Here is a 16047-nt window from a genome sequence, read left to right as displayed (position 1 = left end):
CTTTCCCAACCCCCCCCCCCCCCCCGGGTCTCATTTGCCACTTCCGGCGACCAGATGTGGTTAACGTGGCTTAAGCTGTTGGGAGATAAGTGACACTTTATTTTTGGCATTTTTTTTTTCCTTTCAGGGTCTTTGACCACTATTTTTATTCATACCTCCCCTGATTTAAAAAAAAAAAATGTTTTCCTGGTAGTTATTAGCGCTGCTGTTTTTCTGTAAGCCTCATGCCTTTCCATTTCTTCTGTCTACTAGTTCTCTAGTATTGTGTAATACAATTGTTGGTATTTTAACAAATTATTGGTGATGCCTTAATTACCATTGCTGGTATTTGTGTCTTGTATTGTTTCTGTAGTATTATTACTATTGGTAATGTTTTCTTTACAAGATTGCATTTACTTTGCTGCTATTATGCCTGATAAGCCTACGGGTTTAAAAAAAAATGCTTGTCTTCTAGGCACAAGATACCTGACTCTGATGCCCACTCAGAGTGCATGTGTTTATCTTGGAGCCACACATCTTGAGTGATAGATTTGTTCCAGCTTCAAACACAGAGCCTTGGTTGAGGAATGCGTTAGTGCTTAAGGGTTTACTACCTTCCTCCTCCTCTTCAATGTCTGGAGCTTCTCCTTTCAGAAAGAAACTGGTGGAAAAATCTCAGGGAGAAGAGAGTAAAATCCAAAGATAAGCCAAAAAAGTCGAGGGAGCATTCCCCTGAGTACTTCTTTTTTCACTAGGCACTGGCTTTGGCTACGCCATGCAAAGTTTCCAAGACCTCTGATCCATCCACCCCTTCATATCCGTTGCTATCTTCTACCAAGTCTCCTTCCCATAGACAACCTCTGTTCTCTTTGAAGCAGATTTCATCATGGCTTCACTCTCCATTTTTACAAGAAGCTCCATGTAGAGTTTCTAGACCCCCACCCCATCTACCTTTTTTCAGGTCTACCAAGAGTTTGTGCATAGACATGGATGGGGGTAATGAGACATTTCTTCAGGACTCAGATTCAGGCAGGAGTACTTCTGTCTCCATGTCCCATTGAGCTGGTGAGTTTTAGACCATCCCAAACACCATTAGTAACTCTTACTCCTAACCGTCCCTCTGTTTCAGTGATTCCAAATATGAGAATTCTGGGATTGTCTTGGTCAAATTCAAAGGCTTTGCTATTGTTCACTCTGTCTTCTCTGATCTAACTAGAGCTGACCTTGTTGGAGCCATACTTGTGGTGCAAGGTGTTCAGGGTAGGGGTTTGACCGTCTTTTGGAGCCATCTCTTCCCTTCGGGGCTTTAACACTGGACAGTTCAGCTCTGAATTCTGTGTCATGGCAGGATCATGGGGAAGTCTTGGATTTTGCCTGGCAAGTTGCTTCAGCCCCCACTGGAGTGGTCCCGGACACACTATCCATCTCTGCATTTGAGGCAGTGGATAGAGTTCTCCATATGATTTGAAATAGGGCACCCCCCCCCCCCGTGGGTTCTCTTCCCTCCACAGCTGTCTGCTGTGGGTCCTGAGTCTACTTCTGTCCCATCAGGGCAGCTGGCCAGTTCCACCCTTGAAACTGTCCTTTTTCAGGACTTTTCACACACTTCTGGGTCCTCCTCACATCACCCCATGAGGACTTTTCCTGACGCCCAAGTGCAAGAGAAGGTGCATTTGATTCTCTGCTGGAATTTTTAACTGAAGGTACTAACTTTGATGAAAGGAGGGGGTTCCCCGGGTCACCTCTTGATGTCTTGTTTGGAGAAATTCTCAAGCTTCTGAGGCAGGCAGGTTGTTGGCTTTCTGAAGCCCTTTCTCAGGAGTCATCCTGGTCTCTTGAGGCCTTCAAAAAACATCTCACTTGGTCTTTGGGTGGTTCCCCCAGCATATTAAATGGTGAACCTAATTTCCTGTCAGGCTTGGGAGGATCTGGATTACCACAGATCCTATTCTTAAAAATATCTAGTTGCACCTAAGGACTGTGTCCTTTGGAGCAGGGGGTCCCTTACTTGATGCCATAGTGTTTGTGTCAGCCATCTAAAAGGAACTTGCCAAGGAGTCCAACCCCAAACAGAGTCTAAGGCCCTGGACAGGTTGAGGAAGCAAATTTTCACTTCAGCATCCTTTGAGCTAAGGTCGCTGAATTACTTTGCACAGTTCACAAGGTTCCAAAGGGATTTGACAAAGGAGCTTACTAACTCCCCCTTAGGATCACGGTCAGTGGAGGAAAAAGACTTTGCAGCAGGTCGCCCTTCAGTCCCTGTCAAATGTCTCCATGCATCTGATTTTCACACTGTACAGAAGGTGTTTTGAGAGTGGCATGCTCTGGCGTTACCATTAGGAGGCATGCCTGGATGTGACTTTGCGGAGCCTTAAGACATCCTTCATCACTGCTCCATTGTGATGTAGCTACAGTGTTTTGACCCAGGTTAGTCTCTCTCTCTCCAAGAATCTACAAAATAATTTTTGCTGTTTTAAAAAGTAAAAAGCATAAAACAATTGATATGTAGTCCTATCTCACCTACATTCTTACCCGTGGGTTCAGAGCCGAATATCAGCTCCGACTCGGCTGATTTTACTAGCTCGAAATCTCTCATTGGCTGGGCTAAGCAGGCATCCCATGGTGCACTGCTCCATATCCCCAGATCTCGTTTGCAGCTCGTGTAGCTCGGACGTGGTCTCGCTTGGCTGTGGCTAAGTACCCTCTCTTTTCTTGTATTGAAGAAAGATTTGATTGCTATCAAAAGCTGTTTTCATAGCTATTTTTCTAAGTTGCCTAGAGTTGTCTAATTTTGTCGAGTTTGGTGATTGTGTGATTGTTGTGTGGTATCCCACTGACTGTTCCCTCGGGCTAGGCCCGTTTCAGTTAGAGGGCCTAGTTCTCCTCTATTTGCCTTTTGTGTCAGAATGGTGTAGACCATTTGAGTTAGAGGTTTGGACGTTTCCTTCCTCCTTGTGTGCTTTCTTCAATCCTCTGTTAAGAGCTTGTAGTTGGTTTTGTGTGTTTGATCACTGTTTAGTGTTGGCTACTGTTAGCGTCGTTCCCGCCTCTTGGTAGTAGACGCCTGTGTGTTTTTTCTTTCAGACTTGGTTTTGCGCTGTGGGCATTGTAATTAAGATGTCTAAGGATGTCAAGGAGCACAAACCTTCGGGTTTTTTAGAAGTGCTCTAAATGTGGGTATAAAATGCCCAATGCAGATGGGCATTCCATTTGTGTCTATTGCTTGGGAGCCATCCATCTGCAGGAATCCTGCAGTTTTTGCCACTCATTCAGTCCAAGAGTTCTCCAAGAGAGAAAGAATAAGCTAATTTTAAAGGGACTTATTGAAACCCTCTTGAAGAGGCTATGGATTCGTCTTCCACTGGAAAGTCAAAATCTGGCAAGTCAAAAAAGAGATCTCCGGCTCAGTCAGCCTCATCGGAGCTTCCGGAGGAAATCTCTAAAACTGCATCGACCTCCTCGGCTCCACTGTCCTTGGGGCCGAAGGATCGATATTGATGGAACCAGCGTCAGCTCCAATTGTATTGGAGCTTCCTAGGAGCCGATCGCCCAGTCTCAGACCAGCCTCTCCTGAAAAGAGATCTCATTCTCCATCCCTATCCTCCAAATCCTGCAGGACCCTTTCTGATGTGGATGTTGATAGGGTGGTTCAGAGGCTCCTCCAGTCACCGGTTTTGACGAGATTGTTTTCGGCTCAGAGTCTGCTCCGGAGCCCATCCCGACCCCGTCTTCGATCATTCCTCTGAGCGCATCTCTGTCTTCGGAGCCGGAGTGTCCTGTACCATGTGATATTTCTAGACTGGCTCCGATGCCCCATTTGGCTCCATCGATACCGGCATCAACTCCGACCCCGTTGGCTCCGTCTTCGGGGTTCGGGACTTGGGATTCCTCGGTCGGGCCTGAGGGGGACATCCCGGGGCTTATTTTGGTCCCAAGCCTCCCTCTCGGTGCCTCAGCTTGGGGAACTCCGACCCCCGCCATGGCTTCGGAGAATGGTTGCCCCTCTGATTCGGGGGGTCCAACCTTTGAGGCTATGCGGACCGCACTGGCCAGATCGTCTGCTACATCAGGTCACTCTGTCCCCCACCACTCCGGTGAGAGCTTCTGATCACCACCCATCCATAGACAGCAGAGCCCCAGGGCCTAGGGATACCCCCACGAGTGGTCCCCAACTTTGAGGGCCCCTCAGAGTTCATGCCTGAGGAGCCCCCCAGAAAGAAATCGTGCAAGAGGAAGCACATAGACTCCCAGGATGAGTCCCTCACCTCTGATACTGACCTTGAGAAATCGGAGGGGTCCCCCAAGTCATCCTCTGTTTCCTTCTCCGATATCCTGGAGATACTGAAACAGAGGTGACTGGCCATCCAAAGCCCCTTCCGAGGCGGAGTCAGTATTCCTTAAGGCTTTTGGTGCTCAGCCCTCCGCCTCCTGGGGGTGTCCACCCTTTGATTAACTCCTTGACCTGATTTGCTGAAGAGTGTGGGAAAACCCTGATTCTATAGAGCCCATGCCCAGGCGTCCCAACAAGTTTCTTTCCGACCCTCAGGGCGAAGAGTTTCTGTCTAAAGGAGTCCCTGTTGATGCCATGGTGGTGGCGGCAGCCACCCAGAAGGAAGTAATAGAGTCTTCTTCATCCGTCCATCCTTTTAACAAGGAGTCTAGGACCATGGATCAGTACAGGAAGCGTACCCTCTCATCAGCAACCTTTACCTTATGGTCGCTGAACTACTTGTCTCACTTCACCTGCTCCAGAGAGATCTCAAAGAGTTGGGAGACACTCTTATGGGTAATGTTCCTGAGGCGGTGGCTCAGATCGTTAACGCCCAGGTCTCTACCCTCAACTCCATTGTTAACTCGTCCATGCGGCTCATTTCATATGCAGTTGAGGGAGCGAGTAGGGCAGCAAGCTCAGGGGTCGCCCTTAGAAGGCAAGCCTGGCTGCGCCTGTGTCACTTTGCAGAGGCGTTCAAGTCTTCTTTCACTGATGCCCCCTTTGATGGTTCCTCCTTGTTTGGGACCAAAGTGAAAGACACCCTCACCAGGTGCGAGCAAGAGGGAAAGACCCTGTCTGCTGTAGGGGTCCATTTTTCCCTTCCTTCTAGGCCTTATCCCAAGGCCCAGCGGGGGGAGGGGGGATGTCATTCAAGAAATCGCAGAGGTTTTTTCCTGCCGCACAAGGTGAACCCCCCCCCTCCAGAGGCGGGGGGGTTATTCAGGGAGACGTCGCCCCAGAGGCAGAGGGGGTCCCCGCAATTCGGGAGACTGCGATTCTTTTCATGGCTGTCCATACTCTCGTTCCTGAGGGTGTACCTGGCTGTGCTTATCTGGAGCCAGTCGGGGGTCGCATTTCATTGTATCCGGAAGCCTGGGAAAGCATTACCCAGGACCGATGGTATTACGGATCATTTCCAGAGGTTGTCTCATTCCACTCACATCGGACCCCCCGCCAAGCAGAAGAATCCCAGATGGATATCTAGTTGTATCTCGTTCATCTATCAAGCAGGAGGTAAAGATCTGCCATTTCCAGTCAAGGCTCATTCTACTCGGGCGGTGTCTACCTCCACAGCCTATCAAGCCAGATTGTCAATGGATGATATATGTGCTGCAGCTACTTGGGCTTCTCCTCACACATTTGTTTCTCATTACAAATTGGACGTGATCTCCAGGGGCAGGTCTTCCTTTGGCTCCACAGTTCTCAGGAGTATTTTCCTATGAGCCTCCCAGGAAGTAGGTGCTGGGGACGCTGTCCCACAGGTAAGAATGTAGGCAAGATAGGACTACATAACATCAAGAAGTTATGGTACTCTCCATAACATTCGATGTATGTAGTCCATCTCACCTCACATTCTTACTTACCCTCCCACCTTCCACCTTCCTGGAGGATTTGGAGGTTAGGTTGTTACCTGCAGAGTTCCCCTGTTTAGCTTATTCTTTACCTGGATGTGATGTGTGCATGGAGTATAAATGTGGTTCGGAGCAAACTAGATCTGGAGATAAGGAGCAGTGCACCATGGGGGATACCTGCTTAGCCCAGCCAATGAGAGATTTTGAGCTAATAAAATCGGCCGAGTCTGAGCCGATATTCAGCTCCGAACCCACGGGTAAGAATGTGAGGCGAGATGGACTACATACATCGAACGTTATGGTGAGTACATAACTTCTTGTTTCACCGCATTTTTTGGCCTCCTAGGACTTCATCATATCACCTTATCCTGCACCTCTACAGTGTCACTTTGGCTGACACTCCAACTCTTGCTAGAGGCAGAATGGTTACAGGTGCCACCACTGAAGCAAGAAACTGAAGGACCCAACTAACTGGTGGTGACTGAAGAGACAATAGGAGTGTGGCCTAATGTTGTAACTTGTATAGTCCGGGTTGTGGGAGCAACCAGAAAAAAAAAGAAAATTAAGAAATACAGTGCAATTTTCATGTGTTGCACTTTCTGCCCCCCCCCCCTCCTGCAGAAGCATACCTTACATTTTTAGAGTTTTAAAAGGGAAGATAGGAATAAATTCCCTCTCCCCAACCTAAGAACAAGTCAAACCAAACACAGTATAGGGTCCAGTAGTAGTCAGGCTTATTTTTATTAGTAACTCTCAAGCAACCATAAACTCCAGTTATCCGGCATCTACCAATCCCCATGGGTGCCAGTTAACTGAGAGTTTACTGTATCATTTTACAAGACCACCCTAGGGTTATACTAGCTGTAGACTCTGTCCCAGGGGTTGAGAAATGGATAAAAAGACAGCTGCATCATTATGGCAAGTACATAACTTTTGTATCTGTTGTCTATTTTCATCCTTCCTGAACCCTACACTCCCTTCTTTCCCCCCTTCCTTTGGTAGAAGGTACCACTGTGGTTTCCTGGTATGACCTGAAGGTATTCCCAAATGGTCTTTTTCCTCTCTGAGCTCCAGAAAACTTTACTATCATATTTCTACTGTTTTCTAACTGTTTGCATATCTGTTTCTTTCCTGTATGTTAATATCATGGGGCAAACTCCATCTGAGGTAATCCTGGGCTTGGGAGAGGAGTTTGGGTAGGGAGGAACGTGAACTGTGGAGCCAAAGTCTGAGAAGTGGTCAAGGTTCAATCTAAAACACAGTGGTTGAGGAAGGACAAAAACCGACCACACAGATGCATCGTTATGGTAAGTACTTTATAGACCATTACTAATTGTTCATTTTTCACATTTTTCTAGGCATTGGGCGCATTCCTCCAATCTCGCTGGGAAACTTAGCAAACCCTAATGCTGAAGAAATGCCTCTTCCTCCTGGTTGGACTGTGGACTGGACTATTAGAGGAAGGAAATATTACATTGATCATAACACTAATACAACCCATTGGAGTCATCCACTGGAAAGAGAGGGACTTCCCCCCGGTTGGGAAAGAGTTGAATCTCAAGAATTTGGAGTTTACTATGTGGATCACGTCAACCAACGAGCTCAGTACCGACATCCTTGTGCACCCAGGTACGTCTGTAGTAGTGCCCTGTATTCAGATTTTTATTTGAAGCAATTCTGTAGTCATAAAATGTATGTATATCACAGAGACAGAGTTCTCCTGGTTTTTGATTGTATATTGACTGCTTGCAGTGAGTTTATTTTCAGTTAACATTTCCTTGGCAAATTGAAAAGATGCAGTGCATCAGGTCTCACTTGTGCCCTATTAGCAACTGCTGATCATGATCCTAACAGATTGCACTCGGGCAGTCATCTCCTTCGTCTCACCCTAGTTTTAAGATTGTGAAAGTTCCTAGGTAAAAGTGATGGTATTTAATTAATGTAGTGTGTGTATTTGAAATTGTTTACCAGAATAGTCCCACCTGGGCCAGGTGAAAGGCCAGTTTTCAAATAAGGCTGGGAGGAAAAGCACAAAATGTACATGTTACATGATAGAGTATGTTTGTCGTGAAGTACTAACTGCAGACATGGGTAAATGTCTTAAAATGGGCAGCAGTTGAATATATGTTAGAAATTATGCAGTAAAATAAAAGCAATTTTACAAGATCTCGGCTGTACAATAGAATTAAATATCAATTCATAATGATTGCTGTAACATGATGGCATTAAAGTTTGATTATCCCATGCCATCTTCAAATCAACAAGAAAAAAATGAAGTCATTCACATAAATCAAGTTTTCCCATTGTGTAATAGTTTTCCATATTTGGCCTGATCTTCATTGTAAGAATTTTTGTAATTGGAAAGTTATATTAACTCTGATGTTGTTAATCTTCATTCATTTCTTACTGACTGATGTTGGTTCTGTCCTCAGAACAGAGTCAGCCTTATAACAAGCTCATGCCAGCCAAAAAAAAAAACTCTCAAGCTAAGCTGTTATCCCACAGTGCCCTTCTCCCTGTTACCTCAGATCTCATTTGCCACATAGCCATAAAGCCGTTTCAAGCCAACTCTCAGTTAAGTACTTTAAAATGTACCAGTTTTCTTGTATTTCAAGATTATGTAAACTTTTAATATATTTCTTTAGTTTATCGTTAGTTTTACCCACTGATGATGTTGTTGTCTCACTGATGTCCTTCAAGAATGCAACTGCAGTCCTGACATATGGGTTGTCCTGCCTCAGGCAGCCCTTCGGTCGGCCAGATTCCAAAGTCTGGGTCCGGCGTCGGCCTATGTCGCCTCCTCCCTGACGTCAGGGCGGCTGGAGTATAAAGGCATCAGCCGACGCCATCTTCTTCAGTCTTTCTTGCCGCGCGGTGCCCGAAGCAGAAGCAGTTTGCAAGTGCCAGTCTGTCAGCTCCTGTGATTTCAGTTACCGAAGTCATCTAAAAGCTAAGTACCCCGTAGGGGAACATTTTTTCTTGCCTCAGCCGATGTCAGAACTAATTGAGAAAGTTAATAATTGTTTGTCTTGTGGTAAACAAATACCTCATAAGGACTTCCATTCTTACTGCCTCCCTTGCCTGGGCCCAGACCACGACGTCTTGGCCTGTGCCGCCTGTGCTTGCTTTAATAAGCGCACTGTCAGGCGCCGGGCCGAGTTTGCCGAAGACTTTTTTGGTGAATCTTACGCTTACAACATGCCGTCGGAACAACCGACAGCACAAATTACCAAAAAACGAAAGGACCGGGACCGACATCCTCGGCCCGCGTCTTCCACTGATATAACGCCTAAGCCCTCCGCGAGTGCTTCGGTCCCTTCTGAAGCGGTAATTCAACCGCTCCAGGCCGACGACACCGCGTTAACTCAACCCTCTGTCTCAGAGACTACACCGGTGCCGGTTGTTGATTTCCCTCCGGAAACAGACGTTCTGGATCTACCCAACACCATTCCCGTGGACAAAGTTACACCTGCACGTGGAGCAGCTAGGCCTCCTGTATCCATGTCAATCAAGGCCTTTGCACGTGCTAAGGCCGCCAGCCAGGCCAAGGCCCATCCTAAACCTACTTCTCAGGCCCCTTCTTCTGACAGACAAATCATGTCTCTGGCTGCAGATCTAATCTCTCTTATCAGGGGGTCTCAGCCTCACCCAGACAGAGGTTCTCAGCCGCCTGCAGAAAAAAGGCCTAGAACTGAGCAGGCAGACAACCTCTCTTCAGATGAAGCCTCTGGGGATTCAGAGCATTCAGATACCCAAGAAGAATCCTTCCAGGCCTATGAGGACTCTGATGCTGAGGAATCTATTCCCTCTGCCTCTCCTCCAGAGGATTTTTCTTTCGGGGAAGTCCTCCACTCCATGAGGGAACATTTTAAGTGGCAGGGTCAGAAATTTTCTGATTCTAAGAAAAGGCTACATACCTTCCTTAAGTTACCCCAGCACAGACCTTTAGCTATCCCTCCAGTTTTGGATGTCCTGGATGATGTTTTCTCCGACTCCAGTGTTTCCCCTGATTCTCTCCCCCCTGCTCCTGTTAAGCCAGACTGATATTACAGGGTACCTGACACTCACAAGCATCTCTTTAAGGCCCACTCTGTGGATCTAGAAACTATTTCACAGGGCCCCAAAGGAGTGGCTACCTCCTCAGCCAAGAATCCACTGCCAGCTGACAGGGAAGCAAGGTCCCTGGAGAGATGGGGTAAAAAAGTTTATACCTCTTCCACCCTTGCCATGAGGTCTCTTAACTGCCTTTTTCATATGTTTCAGTACCAGGATTATTTACTGGATGATTTGCAGAAAAAGATAGCCTCTCCTGAGCCTATAGACAGAAAGGCATTGCAGGATTTGGTTCATAACACTCAGCAGGTTAGTAATCCTTTTCTACAGTGTGGTTATGATGCATTGGAGGCTTCATGTAGGGCAGCTATGACAGGGGCTGTTATCCGTAGACATGCTTGGTTGAAAGAACAGCCACTGCCAGATCATGTTAAAGTAAAGCTCCTGGACGCACCTCTGGATAAACAGAAGCTTTTTGGTGCTAATGCTCAGGATGTGTTGAAATCTATTGAGGAAAAGGCAAAATCAGTACAGACAGTAAAGGATTTCCTCCAGGTTCAGCCACCAAGGTTCAGCAGGAATTGGCCTTCAAAGAATTGGTCCTTTCCAGACTCTGACAAGTTTCAAAGGGGAAAGAACAGGCGTGCACGAGGTAGAGGGCAATACCGAGGCTCCTATAGGGGACGCCAATGGCAACCACAAAGTGGCACAGGTAGTTCACCTGCACCACAGGGACAATCACAATGACTTGCCTTTCACTCCGCCTACCAAGGCTCAACGAGAAGCACCTCTAGGCAGAAAATTATCTCTATTCTCAAAAAACTGGCACATTATAACAAAGGACAATTGGATTCTGGACATAATAGACAGAGGTTACAGGTTCCACTTCCATACCTTACCAGCAGGACAAGGCATGCCAAACCTGCCACAAAATCAAAGGGCAGAGGCACTCATAGAAGTCTCAAAGCTGTTACAAATGAAAGCAATAGAGAAGGTTCCTCCTCAGGAACAAGGCCAGGGATTTTATTCAAGACTGTTCCTTGTTCCAAGAAAAGAAAAACAATGGAGGCCTATATTGGACTTGTCCGTTCTAAATACTTTTCTCATGGTGCCAAAATTCAAGATGCTGACATTACAGCAACTTCTTCCCATGCTGGGCAAGGGGTCTTGGCTGGTTACTCTGGCCTCAAGGAGGCATACCTGCATGTCCCTATCAGACACAGTTGCAGAAGATACCTCAGATTTCTTGCAGGAACAGAGCACTATCAATTCTCAGCATTGCCGTTTGGCTTATCTACTGCGCCAAGAGTATTCACGAAATGCCTGGCATCAGTAGTGGCACATTGCAGACTCCAGAGGATTCAAATATACCCTTACCTGGACGACTGCCTAATACAAGCAGACAGCAAACAGACCTTGATAAAACACTTGGATTAAGTCATTCAATTGCTGCAGGCTTTGGGATACACAGTCAACATTCAAAAATCAAGACTACTGCCATCCAAAAAGATTATTTTTCTAGGAGCAAAACAGGACACACAGCTACAAATGGCTTTCCTCACAGAAGAGAAACAAGAGCATTTAACAGCTTACTTCAAAGGCCTAGCAAAATCAACCCACCTGACTGCAAGGAAGACCCTGCAAGCCCTGGGGTTCATGGCATCTTGCATTCTTCTAATCCCTCTGGCAAGACTACACATGAGAAAGCTGCAATGGTACCTAAAAAGCTTGTGGTCGCAACACAGCCACAACCTAGAAGACATAATACCACTCATACCATGCCTGCAAAGGGAATTTCTTTGGTGGGCTCAAGCAAGTCACTTAAACGAAGGCATGCTCTTCAACAAACCTCCAACAAGTCAAACTATTACAACAGACACCTCAGACCATGGATGGGGGGGCGCACATGGACGGCAGATGCATTCAAGGGCAATGGACTCCCATGGAGATGCATCAGCACATAAATCAAAAAGAGATGTTGGCAGTGATACATGCAATAGAAGCCTTTGGAAAATCTCTTCAGCAAGGTCATCTGCTAATAAGGACAGAACACCACTGTCATGTGGTACATAAACAAGGGGGCAGTCATTCTTACCCCCTCTGCAGACTAACAATGATTCTTTGGGAAAATTCCCTGAAACTGAACATCTACTTGCAATCCCAGTTTGTTCCGGGCAAGGACAATGTTCTGGCAGACAGGTTGAGCAGAAATTTCTTGGATCCACACGAATGGATGCTACACCCTCGCATTTTCTCACAAATAACATCTGCATGGGGAAGACCAGACATAGACCTCTTTGCATCTCATCTCAATCATCACCTGGAAAGGTTCTGCACAAGGATACACCATCCTCTAGCTTGGAGAATGGATGCTCTTTCCTTCAGCTGGAATGCTCTAACAATTTATGCATTCCCTCCTCTACCTTTTCTCACCAAGGTGTTACTGAAGATCAAGGCAGAACAACCAAGAGGAATCTTGATAGCTCCAGACTGGCCAAGGCAACACTGGTATCCACTACTACTGAGCATAACTCACACCAAACCGTGGCATTTGCCTCAATGGCCTCTGCTCCTGACTCAACACAGTTACAAGACTGTTCATCAGAACCTACAAACCTTAAAGCTGACGGCTTGGAGAGTTCCATGACTCAGACCCATGACTCCCTCTCCGAAAAAGTTCAGGAAATTTTGCTGGAGGCACGCAGACCTTCCACCAGAAAAACCTATTCGGCCAAATGGAAGAGATTCACCATCTGGAATGTCAACAAGGGCCAGGATGCATCACTGATGAACATACCTCAGATATTAGAATACTTGGCAGAAATGTTTCACAGTGGTCTCTCATACTCTTCCATCAAAATCCACGCTTCAGCTATCTCAGCACATTACAACTGTGATCCACCTGTGTTTTCGCATCCCTTGCTAAGACAGCTTCTAAGAGGCATAAAGAATATCAAACCTCCAAGGAAGCTACCAATTCCTGCATGGGACCTCAATTATGTCTTGGAAAAATTAACTCTTCCCCCTTTCGAACCAGCAGCATCTTCAGAAATGCAATTTCTCTCTTGGAAAACTGTTTTCTTGTTGGCAGTCACCTCAGCAAGAAGAGTCTCGGAGATACAGGCCCTCATGGCAGTTCCTCCTTTTCTCATCTTTCATCAGGACAGAGTTTCCCTTAGGACCAATCTTTCATTCATGCCTAAGGTGATATCCAGAGTGTCTCTAAACCAAGCAATTCACCTGCCTACTTTCTTTCCTAACCCTCAAAATAAAGGGGAAAAGCTGCTGCATACTTTAGACATTCACAGACAACTGTGCTACTACTTGGACAGAACAAAGTCCACCAGGAAGTCTGACCAACTGTTTGTAGCCTATGCTACTGGAGTGCAAGGAAAAGCAGTCACCAAACAAACTATCTCAAAATGGATTGGACACTGCATCAGATTCTGTTATTCTTTTCATGGAAAGTGTGTGCCAGCTAATATTAGACCACACTCCACCAGAGCTATGGCCACATCCACAGCTTTTCTAAGAGGAGTGGCTACAAAAGACATTCTAGAGGCTGCTACATGGAGCTCCGTGCATACATTTACCAAACACTACAACCTGCCATTATACTCCAGATCCCGAGCAGGCTTTGCTTCGGCAGTTCTGCAGGGCCTTCTAGCTACACCATCTCTTGCTTAGTCCTACCGCCCCCAGCTTGGCTATGGTATTCAACCCATATGTCAGGACTGCAGTTGCATTCTTGAAGGACATAGTACAGTTTTGTACCTACCATAAATGTAGATGTCCGATAGATATGCAACTGCAGTCAGGTTTTCCCTCCCTCCTACCCCTCTGTTTTCCCTTTTGGGTCCTTTCTCCCCTAACCTATCAGTTGGGGATATATATTATGGTGTATCTGTTTATTACTGTTGTGCATGTCTGGTTTTTATCTGTTTATCCATTCACAAAATGTAGCCTTCCTTGGAGGGCACCTGGCATCTGGGGCAAGAAACACTGAAGAAGATGGCGTCGGCTGATGCCTTCATACTCCAGCCACCCTGACTGGGAGGAGGCGACATCGGCCGACGCCGGACCCAGACTTTGGAATCTGGCCGACTGAAGGGCTGCCTGAGGCAGGACCACCCATATGTCAGGACTGCAGTTGCATATCTATCGGACATCTACATTTATGGTAGGTACAAAACTGTACTTTTTCTTTACCGTTTAGGTAATCTTTAAGTACCATTGTTGGTACAGGCTTTTTCTCTCTCCCTTTCTCTTTACCTTACCCTTGAGGTATTTTTTTTAATACCATTGTTGGTATTCCCCTTTCCCTTTCTTGGTTTCTTATATATTAAAAAAAAAAAAAAAAAAAAAAAAGTCTCTCTTGTATTTGTTATTGCAATAGTTGATAATTTGCATTGTTCGCCATGTCAGAAGAGAAAGGAGCTTCTGGATTTAAACAGTGCAACCAGTGTGGCTGCAAAATTTCGAATTCAGACACCCACGTCTGTGTGTATTGTCTGGGTGTTCCTCATCTGTCTGTTCAGCCTCCTTGTTCCATTTGTAAAGGATTTAGCTCTCGACCCCTTAAGAGAAAGAATAAATTGATTTTGAAGGGTCTCTTTAAGATGCCCTCTCAGAGGCTCTTTCTGGGTCAGAAGGATCACCCTCTCCTAGTAAAGAACATAAAAAGAGACCGCATTCGGTTCCTTCCTCACCCTCTGGTGATAAAAAGCAGGAACCTAGACAGAAGTTACCAAAATTTATTTCTTCAGCCTCTGCCTAAAATTACTTCCACAGCACCACCTTTGGTACCGATCACGGTGCTTTCTTCAAAAATTGCATCTTCGGCACCAGTTATGTCTGTGGCACTGATCTTGCCCAAATTAGTGAGTTCTGCCCAAGTGCAATCCTTGATGATTCTGACCTCGGCACCGATCATGACTACAGCACCAAGCCTGCCTCCAGTATCTGCTTCAGGTATTTTGGTACCAGATGCACCTTCCAAACATCTCCACCCACGAGACCTCAGTGCCAATAGACCATTCCGCCCAGACCCATTACTCACCCACAATGGAGCCTTTCTTTGGGCAGCAGTTTAGCCCTTTTTAGAATGACATGACTCCCCATCGGGGATATCGACATGCTCAACCAGGAGCCTCTCTGAACTGGATGTGGTGCGTCTTGTGGATTAGTTGCTGATGGCAAGGGGGATTACATCACCTTCTGAAACTCCCTGACCTTTTGGAGTTGGGAGTCTGTCTCCATGGACTCCAGCATATTCTTCTCCTTTGACCTCCGTACAGGCATCAAAATCCCTGGCACCAACGCCTTTTTTGGTACCCATTCCTTTGGTTCAGCTGGTGGACCTCACCGTGGTTCCAGAGATGACCCTTTGGCCTTCAGTTCAGTCAGAACTGAGCCACTGTCAGGATCGTGACTAGGCTGTGGGCAGCATGACACCTAGTATGGTGCCAATTTTTTCCACGGTGCTGTCTACAGTTCCAGGAGTCCTAACAGTACGTAGTCCTCTTGGGGCTCTGTCCTTGGGAGCAGGGTGTGACCCCGGTTCCGAGGTTGTGCTTCTCTGTTCCAAGCTCCCATCCCTCTTCAGGCAGCCCAGCTTTCCAGGCAGTGGAGAGGTCCCTTGCCACTGCAGGCAAACGGTCTGCATCCACTGCCTTGGGACATCGAGCACAGGAGCCTCAAGATACTCTACCATACGGTGCTCCCTCTTCTGAGTCCTCTTCAGAAGCCCCCACTGAAGAGGTACCACGTAAGAGGACATACAAGAGGAAGTGCATGGATTCCCCTGAGGAGTCCCTTACTGAAGACAGGACTATGATGAAGGGGAGGAGTCCCCACGGTCTCACCCCCTGATGTCTCCTTCAGAGACTTCCTGGAAATCCTGAAACAGCGGGGTGACAAAGTCCACCAACCCCTCCTCCAAGGAGTCTGTATTCTTGCAGGCTTTTTGTGCTTGACCCTCTACTTCCTGGGTGACCCCGCCTGCAGATGAGCAGGTACAACTCCTCTTGCAGCATGCATGGAAGAGTCCTGATACTATTGAACCAATCCCATGGAGACCAAGCAAGATTTTGTCCCCTCCTGAGCAACACCCACACTGATCTAAGAGTCTTCCTGTAGACACTATGATGATGGTGGCTGCCACTAGGAAGG

General features: G+C 46.7%; 1 protein-coding gene across 2 annotated transcripts in view; it reads left to right on the top strand.

Annotated features, from left to right (window-relative positions):
• SAV1 (salvador family WW domain containing protein 1) overlaps positions 1–16047 on the top strand; it is a 595297-nt gene that overhangs the window by 160481 nt on the left and 418769 nt on the right. For both annotated transcript variants that reach the window (XM_044074303.1, XM_044074304.1), the window contains exon 3: positions 7182–7452. In XM_044074303.1, the coding sequence (XP_043930238.1) occupies positions 7182–7452 (271 nt within the window). The remainder of the gene's footprint in view (positions 1–7181; positions 7453–16047) is intronic.

The sequence above is a fragment of the Protopterus annectens genome, chromosome 6.part0 (assembly GCF_019279795.1).
Source record: "Protopterus annectens isolate FY-2018-M chromosome 6.part0, PAN1.0, whole genome shotgun sequence".
In the NCBI taxonomy this organism is placed as follows: domain Eukaryota; kingdom Metazoa; phylum Chordata; order Ceratodontiformes; family Protopteridae; genus Protopterus; species Protopterus annectens.
The sequence above is the reverse complement of the archived record's forward strand: the minus strand, read 5'-3'. Positions and strand labels throughout refer to the sequence as shown.